Below are 25,627 nucleotides of genomic sequence, written 5' to 3'. Positions count from 1 at the left end.
CACGGCCGCAGGGACCGATATAAAAGTGTCCCCCGGCTGTGGCATTATCTTGCTGACTAGTGGAGGCCGCTGCTGGTGTTAAAAATACGGGGGACCCCTACGTTTTTTGTCCCCCGTATTTTTGGCACCAGGACCGGACGCAGAGCCCGGTGCTGGTTGTGAAAATACGGGGGATCCCCTGTCATTTTTCCCCCTGTATTTTTACAACCAGGACCGGCTCAAAGAGCCCGAAGCTTGTTATGCTTAGGAGGGGGGACCCCACGCAATTTTTTTCAGGATTTTTTACACACTTTTGAGCCGTCCATGAAGTCGAATCCAGGACGCACACTATCGTCAATTGGTCCGTTTTTCAACAGCGGGACTGTCTAATCTGTTTTTTATTGAATATGTCGAATTCGGGTCCCGGCTGGAGGGTGTCTGACTGTCGAATTGTGTTGAATATGAAAACGGTCGAATTCCAGATGTAATTCGACCGCAGTTGCATATACCCCATAATCTCTCAATCTATCTCTCTCTCTCTCTCTCTATCCTATCCTATCTATCTATCTATCTATCTATCTATCTATCTATCTATCTATCTATCTATCTATCTATTGGGATGTGTGTATGTATGTGTGCGTGTATGTATGTATGTATATATACCACACACATGACAGATCCCCGATTCCCGGCAGCAGGACTTCCAGAAACCCGGCAGCTCCTGTGTCAGTAGCGACTTTAATCCGGCCCTGGTGTCTGTAATTTTTGCTAGTTCAATAATAAGCTATAAGAAATGATCCATTAGGTATGCTTTCTCTTTTCCTGTTCTATAGGATATTGGGCTAACTGTATATAATGCGATCAGCCAAGTTGTCGGTTGACCTTTTTAGGCATCATCCGGCTGAATCCTTGTATGTGCTATCCATGGTGATTACCTGTCACTTCCAGCTTTTATTCGTCCTACTTCCTGTGTTTGTACATAGTTCATGACAGGGTTCACTGGGTGTGCTGCTTATATAATTGCCTTACTCTGGTTTTCCCCATTCTATTATGTTTTTTTTCTTTTCTTTTTTTTTTCTTCTTTTCTTCTGTGTAATATTCATTGTAAGCATACCATTGTTGATCTTGTGATCAGCTGTATGTGGATGGAATTTTTTAACACCAGTATTGCACAAGCGATATTATATGAAAACATTTCAGGGTCTTTCATAAAGTAAATCCCAAACAGTGTTTTGGTGTTTTGTTTTTTTTGTCCTGTAGGTCTGGCCTGCATACATGCCAAATCTAGTCTGCCATTGGAGAAAACCACCGCTTAGGAGCAGGTTTATCACCCTAGATCTAAGAGGATCCCTGGATTAATATTTAGCAAGTTTAAAACTTCTATTAGTGACCGCTCAGCGCACATCTCTCCCCCGGCTCAACGCAGCGCGATGTGTGCTGAGCGAGGGGGAGAACAGGGGAAGGGGGCACGCATTTCACCCAGTGGTGAAATGAGCGACCTGCTAGATTGTGCCTGCATGCAGGCCAATCTACTACCAGTGATAGATGCGCGCGGACGCGCATCGCTATCGCTGTGGGGCATGCACACGGAGAGATCCATGCTTAACTACTAAGCAATCTATTCAGATTGCTTAGAATTTGAGCACTGATCTCTTTGTGTGTACCCCCCTTTACTACAACAGACCTACTAATAAACAGACTCTCCTTCCCCCACACAGTGATTTAATAGTCTGCAATTTTATTAAATGCTGGGTCAGCCCACAGAATGGCTATCCCCAATGTGTGCAGGCTACTAGCACATTTGAAAAGTTTAAAAGCCAAATTGTATTTCTATTTTTGAACCTAAAATTTGGCCAACAAACATTTGTGACCATGCTCCCTCGCTGGGATTCCTCACACCCTGCTAATTTGGACGTGGTGCACTTCTGAATTATTCTAATAATTAGTTGTGTTTTGCATTGTAGCAAGTGGACGCGCTAGTATCCAGCTGACATTACTGACTGCTGGCATAACTGCTGTATCCACTAGGTGGCAAATGTTACTTTGTCCAACCTTTGTACTGCTGTGCAGTACAGCAACCTGAATATAAATGGGTCTGGTCTGGTTGAGGAGAATGTTTTATTGCCCGGAGTTTTGTACAGAAGAGGAGATATACAGATATATATTGTGTTCTGCATACAGTAAAGTGTGTGGCTACAGTGTAATTATGGTCCTGTGTATCTTGCCAACAGATTAAGCTCAATAGCCAATATGTCATCATTTCTCTTTAACTGATCTTCTTCAGGGTTTTCCCAGTATCAGGTGACTGCTGTCCTACAGCCAGCACTGAATAAATTCATGTTTCTTCCTCCTGCATCTTTTATCTATGTCTCTAACATGTAGCCAGCTAGGGTCACTTATGTTGCCTTTGGTTAAACCACAATGATGCTTTTGGTACGTTGCATCCGGGTCACTGCTTCCTTCAGGCAGGCATTACAGGACCATCCCCGCCGGGTCCGCCAGAAGCCTGACGTTTCCTCCCCCAAGTGGTCCGCCTGCTGAACTCCTGAACACTAACTGACTAAACGTACATGTAACTCACTTGGGTCCCTATGGTATACCTATCTGTATGACTTTACTTGCGCCCCCCTTCCCCCCCACCCACACACACACACACACCTGCTTATGTTACCTACTTGGCTGTTGTATAGCAAACCAAAGACAAATTCCTAGTATACACAAGTATACCTGGCCAATTAAGCTGATTCTGATTCTGAGCTTTGTGTCCTATCCATAGGCGATGAAAATGGACAACTGTGCCCGCTAAATGGGGCTATTTGGCGCAATTTGAGGATAGTTGTATGCCGACACATCTGTATTGGGGATCACACAAATTATTTTAAAACAAATTAAATGTTAAAATCGCATTTAAAAGAGGAATCCTGGTTTGTGACATTAGGTCTTGAACAGTGTGGTATATGCACCATAAACTTGAGTGTCTTTATAAAGAGTGAAAAATAATCGTCTGTAAACGGCACTAATCTGCGTACTTGGGCTATTGGTGGCTTTTTTCCTGCTTGTATGCTGCTCAGCTACCTCCAATACCGACTTGTGTAATACAAGGTGTAAATGATTAGAAATCCCAAGCATCTGGCATGTGACTGTGCTTTCACCTAATTTAGGGATGCTGAATTCAATGGAAAAATCCGATCACCTCACACTTATTAGATACACACAACTAACAAAGCAGTAATAGTTATATCTGAAAAAAGTAAGATAAGTAAAAATGTAACTTAATCTCTATAGTATTGAAATATTCTCATCATATTCTTTTTATAAAATGCTAATAAAACTAGATAAATGCTTAAAAACTGCAGAAAATAGACTTCAGAAACTCTTAAGCCAAATTAGCCATAATGTAATGTTAATAAAAGATAAAACGTGAAGTCACTTTGCTGTAGGTAAATAGAATGCTGACACTTTCTCTTTGTACAGTGTCTCATTGGTCTCTCTAGCAGGGAACCAGCAGTTGCCCCCATCATTCCGGGGTCCCAGCGTCCATTGTCTATCTAACAAGGAACCAGCAGTCGCCCCCATCATTCCAGGGCCCCAGCGTCCATTGTCTATCTAACAAGGAACCAGCAGTCGCCCCCATCATTCCGGGGTCCCAGCGTCCATTGTCTATCTAACAAGGAACCAGCAGTCGCCCCCATCATTCCAGGGTCCCAGCGTCCATTGTCTATCTAACAAGGAACCAGCAGTCGCTCCCATCTTTCCAGGGTCCCAGTGTCCTTGGTAGCGATGCTCCATTGTCAGAATGTCTTGGTGAAAACGTTCTACATGTTCATCACTTACACTACCCAGGGTGTCGGGGAAGAAGTCTAGAAGTGTGACATTCTACAGCCCATATTGTTGTAGTTGTCCAATAGTTCATTCACGATGGGCACATAGTAGCTGTTTTCTGTTCCTTAAGATTCACATACAGCAGCCTTGAAGGAGGACCAAGCAGCAGACTCAATTTCCTTCAATGTAGCGTTAAATATTTCATCCGTAAGCAGTTTTTGAGGGCCAACAAATTAGTCTTTCTTTTAGATTTGCTTCACTTACCTTCGGACACTTTTCCTTCAGATAACTGAAAGCCTGGCCTTCTGTATCCAGAGCTTTCATGAATTTCTTCATTAAGCCCAACGTATTGTGAAGTGGAGGTAAAAGGATTTTATGCGGCTCAACCAATAGGGTACTTGCCTTTTTTTTTTCTTTCCAGTAACATAGGTTTCTCTCTCTCTCTGGCCACATCTTTGTGATATATTGATTCTTAGGGGGGTATATTCAATTTACCTGCAAAAAAAATGTAGAAAAAACAGTTTTGGATTACAGCGGATGTGCGCGCTCCTGATACCCGCAGTATACAATTAAAAAAATTGGTCAAATTCTCACAGGGCGGCGGGGGGAAGGGATAAATTCCGCTGGCAGATGTAGTTGTCCCTGTTGCTGACATCGGACACACATGGGGACAAATTCACGCACACACACACCGATGCGGCATAAGATCGGTCCGTTGGGTCCGATCAGTAGGTGAGCAATTAAGAACTAATTAAGTTAACTGGAACTTTACAGTTGCTTAATTAGTCATTAAGGGGGACAGTGTCCAAGGGGTTCCAGAGAAATTCCCAACAGTTTTTCCGAAAAATAATGATTTTAGGATAAATTCGACTTTTCTGTAGATGAGAGAGTAAACAGACACTGATTTCTATAGAAATCACTGCGGCTCATTTTCTCTCCTTCAGTTGAAAAAGAAAAACCCAGCACTGTGTTTAAAAAAATCCAAGAACAATTGAATATGCCCCTTAGGTGCTACGAGGAGGGTTCTGCCCCAGGACCAGCACATAGAACAGAATGAGGAAGATGAAGAGGGGAATTCTGATGATATAGAGGGTGAGGAGTCTGACCAGGATGAATACCCCATAGTGCAGGCAGAACAGAGTCTTGACGATCAATTACTGTGATTAAATACTTACATTTTTTTAATTCCAATTTTCTAAATATCAAAACCTTACTTGATATTAAATTTCTGGTGGTATATTTAAATTCTGCGCATGAAATGACATAGCAATCAATACATATCCTGTCCAATGCAAAATGGCTGTTGAGTAGTGTTATTAGTGGTCTGTGTAAGCTGCTGCGACTCTGAAGCCAAGGAACAACAGAGCAATATTGCAGCACGTGTGCCCACAAATGTGGGTATTGCATGGTTCCGGTTTACTTAGCTGTAAAGAAACAGGGTTCTACAATTTGGAAGGTGTTACCTCATGAATTAGTGGGCGGGGCCTGCACAGGTTGCGTTTTTCACAGAAATGTCTGTATTGTAAATCGGGAATGTTCAGAGGTGTAAGATAATAAATTTGATTGCAATTGATAAGATTATTTTTCTTCTGTTTTTATAAAATGCAGCTAAAGGAAGAATGCTCTGCTGCTTTGGTCACCCACCGCACGAACAGGCAGTAGGACGCCTAGTCTGACCACCTACATGTGCAGCCATATTGCATGATGGTGCTGTCACGTGGTGCTTAGCCAAGTATCCTGATAGTCCCTTGTGTGGCCTCCTCTCTCTTCTATTATAAAGAACCAGCTAAGCCAGTGGTCTTCAAACCTGGTCTTCAAGGTACAGAAACAGTCCAGGTATTAAGGATATACAGCTTAGGCACAAGTGACTTAATTATTACATCTGTGCTCAAGCAGGGATAACCCTGAAACCTAGACTTTTGGGCTGCCTTGAGGACCACGTTTGGGATCCACTGAGCTAAGCACACTGGTACCTTATCTGGCAAGCTTTGAGGTTCATGTCCTGCAATCCTATAAGCTGCAGTGTATCCATGACCGTCTATTTTATTTTACACATCAATTATTATTCTTTAGGTAACTGCACTTGGGGTATGAGCTGCCGGTTTATACATCCTGGTATGAATGATAAAGGGAATTACTCACTTATAACAAAACCGGACCCATTTACACCCAGCGGCACTTCTACCAGTGGGACGCAGCTGCCTCAGAACTCTTGGGTAAGTTGTAAACTGTAGGTACCTGGCTTGGTGTTAAAGGGATCGGGATGGGGTGGATGCTGACTACATAAGCATGAGATGATTATAAAGTCTAATAACTACATGTTTCTGGTCTCCTGGGTATTGTGCATACCATACTTCTGTCAGTGGAATGCCTGGAATCTGGTCTTTGTCGCAGTATTTTGTTCCTGGATAGAGCCTTTGGCACAAATGATTTTTTTTCTTTTCTTTTTAGGGCGCTCCAGTCACTGAGGAGCTTCTTGCTCCCCCTATTCCAGACCCTCCTATAGAGAGTGCTTGGGAGAGAGGACTCCGTCATGCCAAGGAGGTAACGTAATGCGGTTATCTGTTGCTGTTCTGGTTATATGTACTGTATAAGATCTAGTGTAGAGCAATTACAGGTTTGCACTTCCAAAAAGCTTTTCCATTCTAAACAGACTTGTTTTGAGCCACTGCTTGTTTGTTTTAGAAAAAAAATTAAGGTATAAGTCGACCCGAATATAAGCCGAGGCACCTAATTTTACCACAAAAACCTGGAAAAACGTATTGCCTCGAGTATAAGCCTAGGGTGGGAAATGCAGCTCTAGCCGTACACAGCCCTCATACTGCCAGATATGCCCCCATGGTGCCAGATATGCCCCCACAGTGCCAGATATGCCCCCCCCCCCAAGTGTCAAATATGCTCCCCCAGTGCCAGGTATAACTTACCTTCCGCCGCTCCCGCACTGTCTTGTGAAGGAGGGACACGGAGGGCACAGCGCGCGCCTCTCCTGTGTCCCTCCTGCGTCACCGGTGGCCGCGGCGGGTCTGTTATATGAAGTGCCGGTTCGTGAGCCAATCAGAGCTCACGAACGGGTTCTTCATTTAATAGACCCGCCGGAGACGCAGGAGGGACACAGGAGAGGCGCGCGCTGTGCCCTCCGTGTCCCTCCTTCTACTGACTCGAGTATAAGCCGAGAGGGCTTTTTCAGCACAAAAAAAAGTGCTGAAAAAGTCGGCTTATGCTCGAGTATATACGGTAAATAAAAGTTTGGTACTTACAAGCCCTCAGTTATTAAACTTGACGTTGGGTCCGTTTTACATTTTATCCCGTTTTAAAGTATCGTCATTTAATATCTGTGCTTTGCATCCTGAATTTTGTACAAAATTAAATGTCAGCATATTATTACTATGTGTGCTGGAAACGGTTTATACTTGTATTGTAGCGGATGTCAGATTCTATGGCATTTACCCGTCAAGATCTCACACTACTTGCATTTCTGTTTCTGGTTCAGGTGCTAAAGAAAGCTACCATGCGGAAAGAGCAGGAGCCCGACTTTGAGGAGAAACGCCTGACTGTGACCATTGGAGAGGACGAGCGAGACTTCGATAAAGAGAACGACTATTTCAGAGACTGGAATTATCGGATCACTAGAGAAGTTCGGGAAACCGGGTCCGTTGTCTATCCAGGGTTATTTTTATTGGCTTGCACACGTCCATACTGAAACTTTTGCTTGAAACATAATTTTCTGCAGCAGGATACATTGGTTTCCACAGGAAAACATCGGGGGTGTAGAGGGGATCTTGATCCAGAGGCACCAACAGGCTAAAGCTTTCGGCTGTACTAGGATGCATTGGAGCCTCCCCTATAAACCCCGCCTCCAGGCACTGAGAGCTCAGTTTTCAGTTGGTGTCTGCAGCAGCAGGTCACCTAACAGGAGGGCTGCACTGGGCAGCCCTGAAAAACTTTCTAAGAAGATTTCTTCTCTGGGCTGTCAGCGCTGTATGTCAGGGTGACACTTCGGCGCTGCAGCTCCATCACCTCCCAAGCGGCGTTGCACACTCCCGCGTCTTAGTTAACGGGTACTTGTGGCGGAGACGCTCCGGCTTAGGCACCTGGTCGCAGATGCTCTCCTGAATCGCGTGGCTGCTATGGTGAGGAGGTAAGAGGGTTTCCCTGGCGGCACCCGCCATTTAAACTGCGTTCCGTCTGCGACCTAGAGAGATGGGTCGCGGTGCTGACGTGGACACGGTCTCCGAGCAGGTATCCCACAAGACCACCGGGGCATCGGGGTACAGGTCGGGTGTACTAACACCCCATTTAATAAGACTCATAGTACCCGGTGTGGAAGTCCAGCACAGGGGAGGTGGTGCTTGACCTGTAGCCCCTCCCCTGGCCCAGGGCGCCATTTCTGAGTAGATTTTCCCGCCCTGGAGCTGCCTCCCACTCTCCCTGACTGAGACGCTGGCGCCATCTTGAGCAAAGCTGCGGCTTGTCTCCGGGACTGAAGGGCAATGTTTCCCTTGTAAAGCCGCCTGTATACAGTGCTGTGACTTTACAAACACTTGAGTATTCTACATGTCTTTATACAGACAGCGTTAGTTAAGAAAGAGTGTACCTGTAATAGAATATATTGTATGAGTATTGTAATATATACCTCCGGTCTAGGACCCAGCTGTGTTTTTTTTTTTTTTATATATATATATATATATATATATATATATATATATATATATATATATGTATGTATATGTATATGTGTGTATATATATATATATATATATATATATATATATATATATATATATATATATATATATATAACATACACACACACACACACACACACACACACACACACACACACACACACAGGTCCGGCACTCCAGCAGACCCTCGACTGCAATGATAATGTGCTCACGGTGCCTTCCTCATGGACAAAGCAGCCCCCAATATAAGCAACGGAAGGAGGCGGCACTCAGAGACTTTCAAATATCAAACGTGAAGTAGTTTTAATGACACATCTACGTTTCGGAGCCGTAGCCCCGTCGTCAGGATACAGTTACAAACACACAAACAGTTTAAATACCTTAACCGCATGAAGGTCTCCCGCCGCCGCCGTACACGCTGCCCGGCATCCGGATGCGTCACATCCCTTCAACCCGGAAGTGACTCCCTCACGGTCCGTCCAGCGAGCGTGCAGGGGCTAAACAAAGCAACCATGGCAACGTCAATAAACAACTGTGCAGTGAACGTCATTATATAGATAAGTCTCCAAAATAACAAAAGTGTTACCAATCATGATATGATGCTCTAGATCACAGGTTCTCAAACTCGGTCCTCAGGACCCCACACAGTGCATGTTTTGCAGGTCTCCTCACAGTGCATGTTTTGCAGGTCTCCTCACAGAATCACAAGTGAAATAATTGGCTCCACCTGCAGACCTTTTAAAATGTGTCAGTGAGTAATTAATACACCTGTGCACCTGCTAGGTGACCTGCAAAACATGCAGTGTGTGGGGTCCTGAGGACCGAGTTTGAGAACCTGTGCTCTAGATAAACATACAAAGAAAAATACATAAAAGAGTACATAAAAGAGTATATACATAAAGATCAGGTGCACTAATGAAATAAGACATGCCACATATTTTACAATAAGTCAACGTGCAAAGGCTACAACTATCATAGGAATTTATAGAACAATGCTACGATATGGCGGCAGCATTGTTCTATAAATGGAACACTTAAACAACACAATGTAACTCCAAGTCAATCACACTTCTGTGAAATCAAACTGTCCACTTAGGAAGCAACACTGATTGACAATCAATTTCACATGCTGTTGTGCAAATGGAATAGACAACAGGTGGAAATTATAGGCAATTAGCAAGACACTCCCAATAAAGGAGTTGTTCTGCAGGTGGTGACCACAGACCACTTCTCAGCTCCTATGCTTTCTGGCTGATGTTTTGGTCACTTTTGAAAGCTGGCGGTGCTTTCACTCTAGTGGTAGCATGAGACGGAGTCTACAACCCACACAAGTGGCTCAGGTAGTGCAGCTCATCCAGGATGGCACATCAATGCGAGCTGTGGCAAGAAGGTTTGCTGTGTCTGTCAGCGTAGTGTCCAGAGCATGGAGGCGCTACCAGGAGACAGGCCAGTACATCAGGAGACGTGGAGGAGGCCGTAGGAGGGCAACAACCCAGCAGCAGGACCGCTACCTCCGCCTTTGTGCAAGGAGGAACAGGAGGAGCACTGCCAGAGCCCTGCAAAATGACCTCCAGCAAGCCACAAATGTGCATGTGTCTACTCAAACGATCAGAAACAGACTCCATGAGGATGGTATGAGGGCCCGACATCCACAGGTGGGGGTTGTGCTTACAGCCCAACACCGTGCAGGACGTTTGGCATTTGCCAGAGAACACCAAGATTGGCAAATTCGCCACTGGCGCCCTGTGCTCTTCACAGATGAAAGCAGGTTCTCACTGAGTACATGTGACAGACGTGACAGAGTCTGGAGACGCCAAGGAGAACGTTCTGCTGCCTGCAACATCCTTCATGACCGGTTTGGCAGTGGGTCAGTAATGGTGTGGGGTGGCATTTCTTTGGGGGGCCGCACAGCCCTCCATGTGCTTGCCAGAGCTAGCCTGACTGCCATTAGGTACCGAGATGAGATCCTCATACCCCTTGTGAGACCATATGCTGGTGCGGTTGGCCCTGGGCTCCTCCTAATGCAAGACAATGCTAGACCTCATGTGGCTGGAGTGTGTCAGCAGTTCCTGCAAGACGAAGGCATTGATGCTATGGACTGGCCTGCCCGTTCCTCAGACCTGAATCCAATTGAGCACATCTGGGACATCATGTCTCGCTCCATTCACCAACTGTATGCAACTGTACCAACTGTATGCTGTATGCAAGGCTGTTTTGTGTGGTTAGCATACGGCCTTGAAAAAAGCGCCCTGCGCGGCACTGAAACGTTGGCGGAGTTATGCCATTTATTTGATTCATTTGCTCAATACACTTGATTTTCACTAGTCCTTGGAGTGCCGCCTGTTCTTTCAGCATTGAGAGTGGGTTGAGGAACACCCCTCTCTAGAAGAACACAGTTTTTATATCCCCCAGAAGGAAGGCACCGGGGCAGCTAATTTATAAACTGGGAGTGCCGACCATACCAGTTCTGTATATGTGTGTATATATTGCTGTATGGTTTCAATTTCAGTGTTTCCCAGATATATCTGTCACTATATTCTGTACCCTGAGGGAGTAGGTTCGGTGCGTCTGGGTTATATATATATATATTTGCAGGTATTGTATTTTGTCTGGCTTTATCGTACTAAGTCGCTCTGTTGTTGCATTCATATCATAATGTCTAACAGAATGGGCAGTAATTCAGTGGAAGTTCCTGCATCATACAGAGCATGCTCCAAGGATTTACCAGAGGGGGAAGTTTTGTATGATGGTCTGTGTACTTTGTGTCATACACCTCTTTGTCAGTCTACAGCTCCTGGAGCTACCCTGGACTGCGTTCACTAACCTACTGGGTATTCTGGTAGAACGCCTTATGCCCCCTATGGGATCGCATGTGCCACTACAGCAACATATTGTCCCTATGGTTAATCCACCTTGGGCGGAAAATTTGTCTAACCAGTTGCAACAATTAAATCGGTCTTTGATTAGACAGAAATCCACTCCAGGTCACTCTCGTGTCTCTGGTCATCTGAGTGGGCTACTTCCTCCTCACAGTCCACATACCTCTCTGATGTTTCATCTGAAAAGGAGGGGGGAGCATACGGTCCTGTCAGACACTGAATTTGGTGTTGCTGATGAGGATTCTCCCTTGCAGATTGATGTCCCTGCCTTAGTGGTTGCTATTAAACAAATCCTACAAATCTCTGATGAGAGGATTCCACTACTGTGGCAAAGAAAACTATGTTTAAATGGCAGAAAGTGGTTAAAACTCTGTTACCCCATTCTGACCATTTAGTGGATATCAGAAGGGAACCCTGGGCTACTCCAGGGAAGAAATTCTCTCTGCATAAACGGGCTTTGGCTCGCTATCCTCTCCCTTCAGAATTATGTAGCAAGTGGGAAAATTCACCACCGGTGGATTCTCACATCACCCGACCCGTGGTGTCATCAACTCTGCCTGTCACCACCGTCACCTCACTGAAGGAACCGACAGATAAGCACGTGGAGGGATGCCTGAACTCTATTTACTCCTTTACGGGAGCTGTGCATAGGCCCACTGCCCACTATTGTGGCCTCCTGGGCTGCAAAAGGTATTGAAGCGTGGGTTCAGGCATTAGAGGAAGAGCTGTCCGAGGATATATCTGACAATACCTGTCTCACATTACTACCACCGCCTATTACATTCAGGAGGCTTCCTCTGAGGCAGGTGTGCTGGCGGCCAAGGTGTCAACTACGTCTGTCCTGGCTCGCGGTATTCTGTGGTTGAGGTTATGGAAGGTGGACCTAGACTCCTAAAAGACCTTGGTGGTGCTCCCCTTCGCTGGGGACATTTTGTTTGGTGAAGACCTGAATAAAATTGTGTCTGAGTTAGCAGCTGCTAAGACTGCTTTCCTACCAAATGCTAATCCTTCTGCACAGAAGGCAAACAGTACCACCTTTCGTTCTTTTCGGCCTCAAGGGAAAGCAAAAAGGCATACCCAAGACAATCTCGTGCTCCCAAAATCACAAAGCCCAAGGCCAAACAATCCTGGGCAAGCCCGTCAGCCTGCTTCTAGACACGACAAGCCTGCTACATGACGGGACGGTCCTCCCCGTGGGGACCCCAGGTGTGGGAGGCCGACTTCTACAGTTCGCCCAGGTCTGGTTAAAGACTACTTCAGACGCATGTGTACTGGAAGTTGTCTCTCACGGGTATGCTGTCTCTTTCCTGAGACGTCCCCCTCGGCAGTTTTGCACCATTAAAGGCACAACTTTGCAAACGATTGTCAGTTCTCTCCTGAGTACAGGGGTGGTTGTGCCTGTACCTCAGTCCCAGAGAGAGGCAGAGGTTATTACTCGACCCTGTTTCTAGTCCCGAAACCAAATGGGTCATTGCGGCCTATACTCAGCCTCAAATCCCTGAACAAGTTTGTGAGAGTGTTCAGGTTTCGTATGGAAACAATGCGCTCATTTGTACTGGCTATGGAACCCGGAGACTATATGGTATCCCTGGATATACAGGATGCATACCTGCATATACCTGTTGCCATGTCACACCAGCAGTTTCTGCGGTTTGTTATTGGCAACCTACACTTTCAGTTCCAGGCTCTCTACCATTTGGACTGGCTACGGCTCCTCGGATCTTCACCAAGGTCATGGCCGTGATGACGGCACATCTCCGTCGCTAAGGGATCAGAATCCTGCCGTATCTGGACAACCTGCTGATTCTGGCAAATTCCCGTGATGTTCTCAGTCATCTGCAACTGATGGTAAACTTCCTGCAAGCCCACAGGTGGCTTATCAATTGGAAGAAGTCCTCGCTGGTCCCAGCTCAGCGCATGGTGCACCTGGGGTCTCTTCTGGACACACAGTCAATGGCTGTTTCTGTCTCCAGATAAGGTCCTGAAGCTTCAGGACAGGATAAGATGCTTCCTTTGTCGCCCCAGAGTGTCGATACACTCGGCGATGCAAGTACTTGGCCTGATGGTGTCGGCATTCGACATGGTAGAGTAGGCTCAATTTTATTCCAGTCAAAATGGGACGGCCTACCTCATCAGATCAGATCTCAGATGATCACTTTGAATCCGGAGGTTCGTCTGTCGCTGACCTGGTGGCTACAGGACCAGCGGTTAAGCAGGGACCGTCCCTTCTGGGTCCCCAACTGGGTCCTGCTGACAACGGATGCCAGTCTGAGGGGATGGGGTGCGGTGTTGTCGCAACACTTGTTTCAGGGTCGTTGGACCAAGGAGGAATCACTCCTCCCAATAAACATTCTGGAGTTGAGAGCAGTGTTCAAAGCATTATCTCTCACCCTGCCTCTGGTACAGAACAGGCCTGTTCAAGTACGATCAGACAACGCCACCACGGTGGCATACATAAACCATAAAGGCGGCACTCGAAGCCGCATGGCTATGATGGAAGAGTCAAAAATACTTTGTTGGGCGGAACGCCATCTTCCAGCCATATCGGCAGTGTTCATTCCGGGCATCCTAGACTGGGAAGCGGACTTCCTCAGTCGCCAGGACGTGCACGCTGGAGAGTGGAGTCTTCATCCGGTAGTCTTTTAACTCCTAGTGCACAGATGGAGCCTACCGGACGTAGACCTAATGGTGTCTCGACACAATCACAAAATCCCGGTCTTCGAATCAAGGACCAGGGATCCTCAAGCAGCGTTCGTGGACGCACTGGCAGTTCCATGGAACTTTCGGCTGCCCTACGTGTTCCCTCCAATGTCACTCCTGCCCAGGCTACTACGGAAGGACAAACAAGGGGGACTACTACTTCTAGCCGCTCCAGCATGGCCTCGAAAGCATTGGTTCTCAGACCTGCACTGTCTGGCGACAGAGAACCCCTGTCTACTTCCTCAACGCCTGGACCACCTTGAACAGGGCCCTTGCGTCTACCCAGACCTGGCCAGACTGGCTTTGAAGGCATTGCTTTTGAAGCATTACTCCTGAGGGCCAAAGGTTTCTCTGAGGCGGTTATCCAGACTATTTTGAAAGCCCGCAAACTGACCTCTGCCTGGATTTATTACAGGGTTTGGAATTCTTGCTTCAAATGGTGTGCTGATAAGAATTATGATGTGATGGCCTTTCTGCAACGATGCCTTGACTTAGGTCTTCGTCTGGCCTCCCTCAAGGTTCACATATCTACCTTGTCGGTATGGTTTCAGAGAAAAATTGCATCTATACCTGACGTTCATACTTTCACTCAGGGTATTCTGAGGATTTAGCCTCCCTATGTCCATCCTGTGGCTCAATGGGATCTGTCTGTTGTACTGAATGCCCTGCAAGAGTTTCCATTTCAACCTCTTGAGTCAGTGGACCTTAAATGGCTCACTGCCAAGGTCCTGTTCTTGCTGGCTATTGCCTCGGCAAGACGGGTGTCGGACTTAGGCGCCTTATCCTGTCGTCCACCCTAGTTGATTTTTCACCATTACCGGGCAGTTCTACAAACTCAACCAGGTTATTTGCCAGAGGTGGTGTCATCCTATCACCTTAATCAAGAGATTGTGGCTCCGGCCTTTATCTGTTCAGACTTGTCTTCCAAAGAGCGTTCTTTGGATGTGGTAAGAGCTATCCATATTTATGCGGAGAGTACTGCCTCTATCAGGAGGCCAGATTCCCTATTTGTACTGTTTGGTTTCCACAAACGTGGCTGGCCTGCGAATAAGCAAACCTTGGCCAGATGGATTAGAATGGTGATTGCACAAGCTTATGGGCAGGCTGGATTCCCAGCTCCTGCTTCTATTAAAGCCCATTCTACTCTGTCTATTGGACCTTCTTGGGCAGCCCACCGTGGCGCGTCCGCAGAACAATTGTGCAAGGCTGCTACGTGGTCCTCAGTGAACACGTTCATTAGGTTCTATGCCTTTGATACTTCCTTCTCCCAGGATGCTTCCTTTGGACGCCGGGTTCTCGTACCTGCTAAGTCACATCCCCTCCCTTGAGAAACTGCTTTAGGACATCCCCGATGTTTTCCTGTGGAAACCAATGTATCCTGCTGCCGAAAAGTAGAGTTATGGTAGACTTACCATTGTTAACTCTCTATCTGTGAGGCACATTGGTTCCGCAGGGCGCTCCCTTTGACGCACCTTGCTTCTTTGGGTTTGTATGGCATTAGCCGCTGGTACCTTCTCCTGTCGTGAGAATGTGGTTCTATGTGACTAACGTCTGCCTTCTCTCTTACCTGCTCCTGCATTGGACTGGTTAACGAAACTGAGCGAGCTCTCAGTGCCTGGAGGTGTGGTTTACAGAGGAGGCCCCAATGTATCCTGGGACAGCCTAAATCTTTAGCCTGTTGGTGCCTCTGGATCAAGATCCACTCTACACCCCCGATGTTTTCCTGTGGAACCAATGTACTTCGCAGAAAAAGAGTTAACAATGGTAAGTCGACCATAACTCTATTTTTTTGTTCTTTGCTGTCTTTGGACATTTCAGCCATGTTTTTATAGCATCAAGATGAGTTGTTTAGAATTTTTTGTTGCCTAGGCATACAGTAGAGAGCCACTATCTGGATACAATGTATCCAATGAAAACAGCTCAGCAGAAAATCCAATCTACTATCTCATTTACTATCTAGTAAACATAGCAGGAGTGATGGATGAGCTGATAAGTAAACTGAATGTGGAAACCCCTCTATAAACAAACGGCGGTCTGATCTTTCTTTTTTGTGTGCTAGTTTTACATATAAAATGCGCTTAAATCTATTTAATTCTCTGCTAACAAAAGAGAGTTTTATTCAGTCTGAGAGAACATTGTGAAATTTTGCTATTGTATTTCTTTATCCGATTTGCGTTTTTATATATATATATATATATGTCTTTATATATCTGTCTTCTTTCCAGGGAAGTGGAATTTCGGGAAACTGTAACACATGGGTAAGTGTGATCTCTGATTAAATAAACTATTAAAGAATACATTTAGGATTTAATAATTTATCGAATTAAACCCAGTACCGGATTTGTTGATATTGGTGAGGATATTGTTCAGTGTTCCGGTGGGGGATACCAGGAAGGGGGGGAGAGTGCCCCCCCCCCAATCTTTTTCTGTTTGCTGTCTGCTTCAAGCTCGTCAACCTGCTTCAGCTAGGATAACTATAGGATTTGGCGCACTTAATTTCAGTGGTGTTCTCACAGGGGCTATAATTCTACAGCCTTTAGAGTTGCCAGCGTTCTCTCCATTCCCCAGGACAGGTTGGACTCAGGCCTCTGCCTAGCCTGCCTTCAGGTACAGGTCTCTGTGCTTTCTGTCTGATTCCAGCAAAAGATTGCTTCCCTACCTGATTTCAGCACTTCTATCAGGGGATTCAATCCCCTTTTTGTCCCACCGGTGGCTCTGTGGGTCTTCTCATTGGTTCTCCGGGCTTTACAGGAATCTCCATTTGAACCTTGGGACTCCATGGACTTTAGGTGGCTAACCTGTAAGACTCTCTTCCTCCTTGCTAGGTCTTCTGCTCTCAAGTTGTCTGACCTAGGAGCACTATCCTGTCATTCCACCTTTTTGATTTTCCATCCGGACAGGGCCGTCCTCAGAATTAGGGTCCTAATTAAGACCTGATCGCAGCAGCAAATTTGTTAGTTAATGGGCAAAACCATGTGCACTGCAGGGGAGGCAGATATAACATGTGCAGAGAGCGTTAGATTTGGGTGGGTTATATTGTTTCTGTGCAGGGTAAATACTGGCTGCTTTATTTTTACACTGCAATTTAGATTTCAGTTTGAACACACCACACCCAAATCTAACTCTCTCTGCACATGTTACATACGCCCCCCCTGCAGTGCACATGGGCGGTGATTCACATCTGATCGCTGCTGTGCATTTTCGCACAGCGGGCGATCAGATCCGAACTGCGTATGCCCTGCACGGCTGCAACGGGCATCGGCGCTCTGCGACGGGATTGTGCGTAGGATCCATTCGCACGGCAGTTCGCAAGGAGATCGACAGAAAGAGGCCGTTTGTGGGTGGCAACTGCCCGTTTTCAGGGAGTGTTAGGAAAAACACAGGCGGGCTCAGGCTTTTTCAGAGAGGGTGTCTGACGTCCGCTCCGGCCCCGATCAGCAGGATTCAATCACACAGGATAAGCAAGTCCTGGGCTGCGCAGAGACTGCACAAAATTGGTGCAGTCCTGGGCATCCTGAAAAGTTTTAATTGTTTGGTGCCCAGTACTCTGCAACCACCTACACCCCAGCGTAATCCCCATGTGCCCTATGGATCTCAAAGAAAAAGTGGTCCATAGTCATTTTTGTACAGTTAAATGTTTTGTCACTGGTGGAACGAGCCATGCAGAATGTGTCTCTTGGATAGGGTAGATCGAGGAAGAATGGGGGAGAGGGGGGGTGGGGGAGGTTGGAATAGCAAGTCCCTTTTGCAGACGGATGTAGGCTGTGTGGTATCGCATAAACCATTTAATGCAGAGTAGAACCGCGGAGCAATGTTGGTAAATGATCGTTATAGTAAAGTACAGCAGAGCTCTCCCTGGTCATGTTGTCAGAAGTGACTTGTTCCTTTGCTGCATCACTGTGACGCATGGGAGTCCTGTTTTATCAGCAAGGACTAAACAACAAGTTATTAGAAGATAAGTAATGTTTCTGTACAGCGTCTTTCTTAAATGGGAAGTATTCAGTTTTACTTGTGAAATCACATCTGCTGCAATAAGTAACACCCTTCTTTCAAGGGCGTAGATACCATAGGTGCAGGGAGTACAGCTGCTATGGGGCCCAGAGCTGAGAGGGGCCACCTTCCCTGTCACAGTTACATGTGTTATATACAAGGGCGTAGCTACCATAGGTGCAGGTAGTGCAGCTGCTATGGGGCCCAGAGCTGAGAGGGGCCACCTTCCCTGTCAAAGTACATGTGTTATATACATTTCTCTTAAGTCCTAGAGGATGCTGGGGACTCCGTAAGGACCATGGGGTATAGACGGGCTCCGCAGGAGATAGGGCACCTAAAAAGAACTTTGACTACGGGTGTGCACTGGCTCCTCCCTCTATGCCCCTCCTCCAGACCTCAGTTAGATCTTGTGCCCAGAGGAGAATGGGTGCACTGCAGAGAGCTCTCCAGAGTTTTCTGTGGAAAAAGAATTTTGTTAGGTTTTTTATTTTCAGGGAGTCCTGTTGGCAACAGGCTCCCTGCATCGTGGGACCGAGGAGAGAGAAGCAGAGCTGGCTTGTCAAGTTGGGCACTGCTTCTAAGGCTACTGGACACCATTAGCTCCAGAGGGAGTCGGAACACAGGTCTCACCTGGGGTTCGTCCCGGAGCCGCGCCGCCGTCCTCCTCACAGATGCCGAAGATAGAAGCCGGATGAGAAGGCAGAATACATCTTAGGCGGCAGAAGACATCAGATCTTCATGAGGTACGGCTGCGCGCTATTGCTCCCAGTCACACACACACAGAGCAGCACTGAAGGGTGCAGAGCGCAGGGGGGGGCGCCCTAGGCAGCAATAAACCTCACAATTTGGCACAAATACAGTGGGATTAGACTGCGGAGGCAGTAAATCTATATGATCCCCCGCCATTTTATTGAAAAATCACTGGGATCGAAGCCCGCCGTCGGGTGGGCGGGGCTTGATCCTCACCACTAACCAGCGCCATTTTCTCCACAGAAGCTGCATGAGGAAAACGCTGGCTCCCTGGTCTCTCCCCTGCTGAACTTCACAGGCTGGAAAAAAGAGGAGGGGGGCACATTAGCGACGCAGTGAGTGGGAATTGGCATAATATATATAAAAAAGCGCTATCTGGACATATTTTTTCCAGTGTTGTTAAGCGCTGGTGTGTGCTGGCATACTCTCTCTCTGTCTCTCCTTAGGACCTGGTTGGGGTTTTGTCCCCTTATAGGTTAATCCCTGTGTGTGTGGGGTGTCGGTACGTGTGTGTCGACATGTCGGAGGCGGAAGGCTTCTCCAAGGAGGAGGTGGAGCAAATGAGTGGTGTGTCCCCGTCGGTTGTGTCGACTCCAGATTGGATGGACATGTGGCATAGGTTGAATGTAAGTGTGGCATCTTTACATAAAAGGCTTGATAAGGCTGATTTAGGGGGGGACATCAGGGGGTCAATCCTCAGATTGGACCGACTCACAGGGCCCGTCGGGGTCTCAAAAGCGTCCCTTAACACAAGACACTACTACCGACACGGATTTTGATTCCAGTGTCGACTGACGAAGTAAAATTGCACCCTAGGGTGACTAAAACCATTCAGTGTATGATTGTGGCAATAAGGGATGTGTTGCATATTGTGGATGAACCCTCGGTTCCCGACACAAGGGTACACATGTTTAAGGAAAAGAAACAGATTATTAACTTTCCCACATCTCATGAATTAAATGAATTCTTTGGAAAAGCTTGGGAGACTCCGGATAAGAGACCGCAGATCCCCAAAAGAATTTATATGGCATACCCTTTCCCTAAGCAGGACAGGGAGATTTGGGAATCACCCCCCACTGTGGACAAGGCCCTGACGCGCTTGTCCAAGAAAGTGGCGCTACCGTCTCCTGACACAGCGGCCCTTAAGGACCCTGCAGATCGCAGGCAAGAAACTACCTTAAAGTGTATTTATTCTCATACGGGTGCTGTGCTAAGACCGACAATTGCGTCGGCATGGGTGTGTAGCGCAATTGCAGCTTGGACAGATGAGCTGACAGATCAATTTGATAATATGGATAAGGATACTATATTCCTAACTCTAGCCCATATTAAAGACGCAGTCTTATTTATGAGGGATGCTCAAAGGGACATTGGATTGCTAGCTTCTAGGGCCAATGCCATGTCTGTCTCAGTGAGAAGATCCTTATGGACTCGCCAATGGACGGGTGATGCGGATTCCAAGAAACATATGGAAGTACTACCCTATAAGGGTGATGTATTTATTTGGGGATGGGCTGACGGACCTGGTTTCCACAGCTACAGCAGGTAAATCAAATTTTTTACCATATATTCCCCAACAGCAAAAGAAAGTAACACCTTATCAGATGCAGTCCTTTCGGTCGCACAAGTCCAAAAGAGGTTGGGGATCCTCTTTCCTCGCCAGAGGTAAGGGCAGAGGCAAGAGAGCACCTGCTTCGGCAGGTGCCCAGGAACAAAAGTCCTCCCCGGCTGCTCCAAAACCCACAGCATGACGCTGGGGCTCCCCTGAGGGAGTCCGCACCGGTGGGGGCACGTCTTCGACTTTTCAGTCAGGCCTGGGTCAGTTCGGACCTGAATCCCTGGGTGTTGGAAATAGTTTCCCAGGGTTACAAATTGGAATTCGAGGAGGTGCCCCCGCGCCGATTTTTCATCGGAAAGGGATGTAGTGTTAGCTGCAATTCAAACGCTGTGTATACAGCAAGTGATAATCAAGGTTCCCCTGCACCAGCAGGGAAGAGGTTACTACTCAACCCTATTTGTGGTCCCGAAACCGGACGGTTCGGTCAGACCTATTTTGAATCTGAAATCCCTAAACCTGTACATAAAAAGATTCAAATTCAAAATGGAATCTCTCAGAGCGATAATAGCCAACATGGAGGAGGGGGAGTTTATTGTGTCTCTGGACATAAAGGATGCGTACCTTCATGTCCCCATATATGCCCCCCATCAGGAATACCTGAGATTTGCTGTACAGGATTGTCATTACCAATTTCAGACGTTGCCGTTTGGACTCTCCACGGCCCCGAGAATTTTCACCAAGATAATGGCGGAAATGATGGTGGTCCTGCGCATGCATGGAGTCACAATTATCCCATACTTGGACGATCTCCTGATAAAAGCGAGATCAAGGGAGAAATTGCTGAGCAGTGTGGCGCTCTCTCTGAGAGTGCTCCAGCAACACGGTTGGATTCTAAATATACCGAAGTCACAGTTGATTCCGACAACTCGACTACCGTTCCTAGGTATGACACTGGATACGGAACAAATAAAGGTCTTCCTCCCAATAGAGAAAGCCCAAGACATCCAGAACATGGTCAAAGACCTGCTAAAACCGAAAAGGGTGTCAGTTCACCAATGCACTCAAGTTCTGGGGAAAATGGTGGCGGCCTACGAGGCCATTCCCTTCGGAAGGTTCCATGCAAGGACTTTTCAATGGGACCTTTTGGACAAGTGGTCCGGGTCCCATCTGCACTTACATCGGAAAATAACTGTCCCCAGGGACCAGAGTGTCCCTCCTGTGGTGGTTGCAAAGTGCTCACCTCCTGGAGGGTCGCAGGTTCGGAATTCAGGATTGGATCCTGGTTACCACGGACGCGAACCTCCAAGGATGAGGAGCGGTCACACAGGGAAAACAATTTCAGGGTCTTTGGTCAGACCAGGAGTCCTGTCTACACATCAGTGTGTTGGAACTCAGGGCCATTTACAACGGCCTTCGACAAGCGGAGAGTTTTCTTCGAAACCTACCGGTTCTGATTCAATCAGACAATGTCACATCAGTGGCTCATGTGAACCGCCAAGGCGGGACAAGAAGCAGAGTCGCGATGGCGGAAGCCACAAGGATCCTTCGCTGGGCGGAAAATCATGTAAGCGCTCTGTCGGCTGTCTTCATTCCGGGAGTGGACAACTGGGAAGCAGACTTCCTCAGCAGACACGATCTCCATCCAGGAGAGTGGGGACTTCATCAAGAAGTCTTTGCAGACGTAACACGTCTTTGGGGAACTCCTCAAATAGACATGATGGCGTCACGCCTCAACAAAAAACTTTGGAGGTATTGCGCCAGGTCTCGGGACCCTCAGGCAGTAGCAGTAGACGCTCTGGTAACACCGTGGGTGTTCAAATCGGTCTACGTGTTTCCTCCTCTTCCTCTCATGAGACGAAGAAGAGTACAGACGATACTAGTTGTCCCAGACTGGCCTCGAAGGGCCTGGTACTCGGATCTACAAAAGATGCTCACAGGAGATCCCTGGCCTCTTCCTCTGAGGGAAGACCTGTTGCAGCAGGGGCCCTGTGTATTTCAAGACTTACCGCGGTTACGTTTGACAGCATGGCGGTTGAACGCCAAATCCTAGCGAAAAAGGGGATTCCGGAAGAGGTCATCCCTACTTTAATAAAGGCTAGGAAGGAGGTGACGGTAAAACATTATCACCGTATCTGGCGAAAGTATGTGTCTCGGTGTGAGACCAAGAATGCACCTACGGAAGATTTTCATCTGGGTCGTCTTCTCCACTTCCTACAGACAGGAGTGGATATGGGCCTGAAATTAGGCTCTGTTAAGGTACAGATTTCGGCCCTCTCGATTTTCTTTCAGAAGGAATTGGCTTCTCTTCCAGAAGTCCAGACGTTTGTAAAGGGAGTGCTGCACATCCAGCCCCCTTTTGTGCCTCCAGTGGCACCATGGGACCTGAACGTGGTGTTGCAGTTCCTAAAATCACACTGGTTTGAACCGCTTAACAAGGTTGAGTTGAAATTTCTTACCTGGAAGGTGGTCATGTTGTTGGCCTTAGCATCTGCAAGTCGAGTGTCAGAATTGGCGGCTTTAACACACAAGAGCCCCTACTTGATTTTTCATGTGGATCGAGCTGAATTGAGGACACGTCCGCAATTTTTGCCTAAAGTGGTTTCTTCGTTCCATATGAATCAACCTATTGTGGTGCCTGTGGCTACAAGTGACCTGGAGGATTCCAGATCCCTGGATGTAGTCAGGGCCTTAAAAATTTATGTAGCCAGGACGGCTAGAATTAGGAAAACAGAGGCGCTCCTGCTTCTAAGCAGACTATTGCTCGCTGGATCTGTAATACGATTCAGCAGGCTCACTCTACGGCTGGATTGCCGGTACCAAATTCGGTTAAGGCCCATTCCACTAGGAAGGTGGGCTCTTCTTGGGCGGCTGCCCGAGGCGTCTCGTTATTACAACTTTGCCGAGCGGCGACTTGGTCGGGGTCAAACACTTTTGCTAAATTCTACAAGTTTGATACCCTAGCTCAGTGGTTCCCAAACTGTGCGCCGTGGCTCCCTGGGGTGCCTCGGGACACTTGCAGGGGTGCCTTGGATTGGTGGTCCAGGACCAATTAAAATTATTTATGGTCAATGTAATAGGCAAAAACGGTGCTGGTGGCTGCCAGTCATAAAATGTGGCCAAACAGAAACAAATCTTGTCCCTCACCTCACAATTTAACTTATGGATGACACAAACACAATTTACTTTATTTAATATTTCTTTCTAAATGTCTCAATAAGAAGCTTTTGTCATGTAGGTGCCGTGAAAAAAATTCTGATGATCTAGGATGCCGTGATATCAAAAAGTTTGTGAACCATTGCCCTAGCTGATGAGGACCTAGCGTTTGCTCAGTCGGTGCTGCAGAGTCATACGCACTCTCCCGCCCGATTGGATGATTTTGGTATAAACCCCATGGTCCTTACGGAGTCCCCAGCATCCTCTAGGACGTAAGAGAAAATAAGATTTTAAACCTACCGGTAAATCTATTTCTCCTAGTCCGTAGAGGATGCTGGGCGCCTGTCCCAGTGCGGAAACTCTGCAAGACTTGTATATAGTTGTTGCTTACATAAGGGTTATGTTACAGTTGACATCGGTCTTGGACCGTTACTGTCGTTTGTTCATACTGTTAACTGGTTATGTATGTTCCAGGTTACATGGTATGATTGGTGTGGGCTGGTATGAATCTTGCCCTTGGATTGCTAAATCCTGCCTTGTATTGTCCATCACCTCTGGGCACAGTTCTCTAACTGAGGTCTGGAGGAGGGGCATAGAGGGAGGAGCTAGTGCACACCCATAGTCAAAGTTCTTTTTAGGTGCCCTATCTCCTGCGGAGCCCGTCTATACCCCATGGTCCTTACGGAGACCCCAGCATCCTCTACGGACTAGGAGAAATAGATTTACCGGTAGGTTTAAAATCTTATTTTTTTGCCATTGAGTGGTTCGTAGGCATCCTTACAAACTTTTTCCTTGGGGCCTGCAATATATCTAGGTATGTCCCTCCATCTGCTCATTGTAGTGTGGTATAAATAGGATTTTGGTACCTACCGGTAAATCCTTTTCTCGTAGTCCGTAGAGGATGCTGGGGTCCACTTTAGTACCATGGGGTATAGACGGGTCCACCAGGAGCCATTGGCACTTTAAGAGTTTAAGAGTGTGGGCTGGCTCCTCCCTCTATGCCCCTCTTACCAGACTCTGTCTAGAAACTGTGCCCGAAGAGACGACATACTTCGAGAGAAGGACTTAACACAGATAGTGGTGAGATTCATACCAGCTCACACATAAAAGGCACGTCAAGACAACTAGTTTGAACCAATCAGGCTGAAACATTACTTACCAAGTAACAATACAGTACTTAACTAAACGAATTGGTACTGAACCAAATAACAACAGCAAGAAAACGAAGCGCTGGGCGGGCGCCCTGCATCCTCTACAGACTACGAGAAAAGGATTTACCGGTAGGTACCAAAATCCTATTTTATCTTACGTCCTAGAGGATGTTGGGGTCCACATTAGTACCATGGGGATGTACCATAGCTCCCAGAATGGGAGGGAGAGCGAGGAGGCTCCTGCAGAACTGATTGACTGAACTTCAGATCATCAGAGGCCAAAGTATCGAACTTGTAGAACTTTGCAAACGTGTTCGACCCCGACCAAGTTGCAGCTCGGCAAAGTTGTACTGCCGAGACACCCCGGGCAGCCGCCCACGAAGACCCCACCTTACGAGTATAGTGGGCCTTAACAGATTTTGGACACGGCAGTCCTGCCGTAGAATAGGCATGCTGGATAGTGAATCTAATCCAGCGAGAAATAGACTGCTTAAAAGCAGGATACCCAATTTTCTTGGGATCGTATAGGACAAACAGAGAGTCCGACTTCCTGTGACGAGAGGTTCTCTTCACATAAATCTTCAGAGCCCTCACGACATCCAAGAACTTTGAAGTAATTGAGGAGTCAGTAGCCACTGGCACCACAATAACTTGGTTGATATGAAATGCCGACACAAACTTTGGAAGGAACTGCTGACGAGTCCGGAGCTCAGCTCTATCCTCATGGAAGATCAAGTAAGGGCTTTTGCATGACAAAGAGAGACGCCTAGCAGAAGCTAAGGCCAACAAAGTGACCACCTTCCATGTAAGAAATTTGAGCTCCACCTCCTGTAGAGGCTCAAACCAATCCGACTGGAGAAACTGCAACACCACGTTAAAGTCCCAAGGCGCCGTAGGCGGTACAAAGGGAGGTTGGATATGCAGAACTCCCTTCAAAAAGGTCTGAACATCAGGGAGGGC

General features: G+C 47.1%; 1 protein-coding gene across 4 annotated transcripts in view; it reads left to right on the top strand.

Annotated features, from left to right (window-relative positions):
* The window catches only part of ZC3H18 (zinc finger CCCH-type containing 18), a 182,130-nt gene that overhangs the window by 55,204 nt on the left and 101,299 nt on the right, over nucleotides 1-25,627 (top strand). For all 4 annotated transcript variants that reach the window (XM_063945649.1, XM_063945650.1, XM_063945651.1 and 1 more), the window contains exons 4-7: nucleotides 5,875-6,017; nucleotides 6,253-6,345; nucleotides 7,292-7,449; nucleotides 16,291-16,323. In XM_063945649.1, the coding sequence (XP_063801719.1) occupies nucleotides 5,875-6,017; nucleotides 6,253-6,345; nucleotides 7,292-7,449; nucleotides 16,291-16,323 (427 nt within the window). The remainder of the gene's footprint in view (nucleotides 1-5,874; nucleotides 6,018-6,252; nucleotides 6,346-7,291; nucleotides 7,450-16,290; nucleotides 16,324-25,627) is intronic.

This window comes from Pseudophryne corroboree, chromosome 11 (assembly GCF_028390025.1).
Source record: "Pseudophryne corroboree isolate aPseCor3 chromosome 11, aPseCor3.hap2, whole genome shotgun sequence".
NCBI lineage: Eukaryota > Metazoa > Chordata > Amphibia > Anura > Myobatrachidae > Pseudophryne > Pseudophryne corroboree.
The sequence above is the reverse complement of the archived record's forward strand: the minus strand, read 5'-3'. Positions and strand labels throughout refer to the sequence as shown.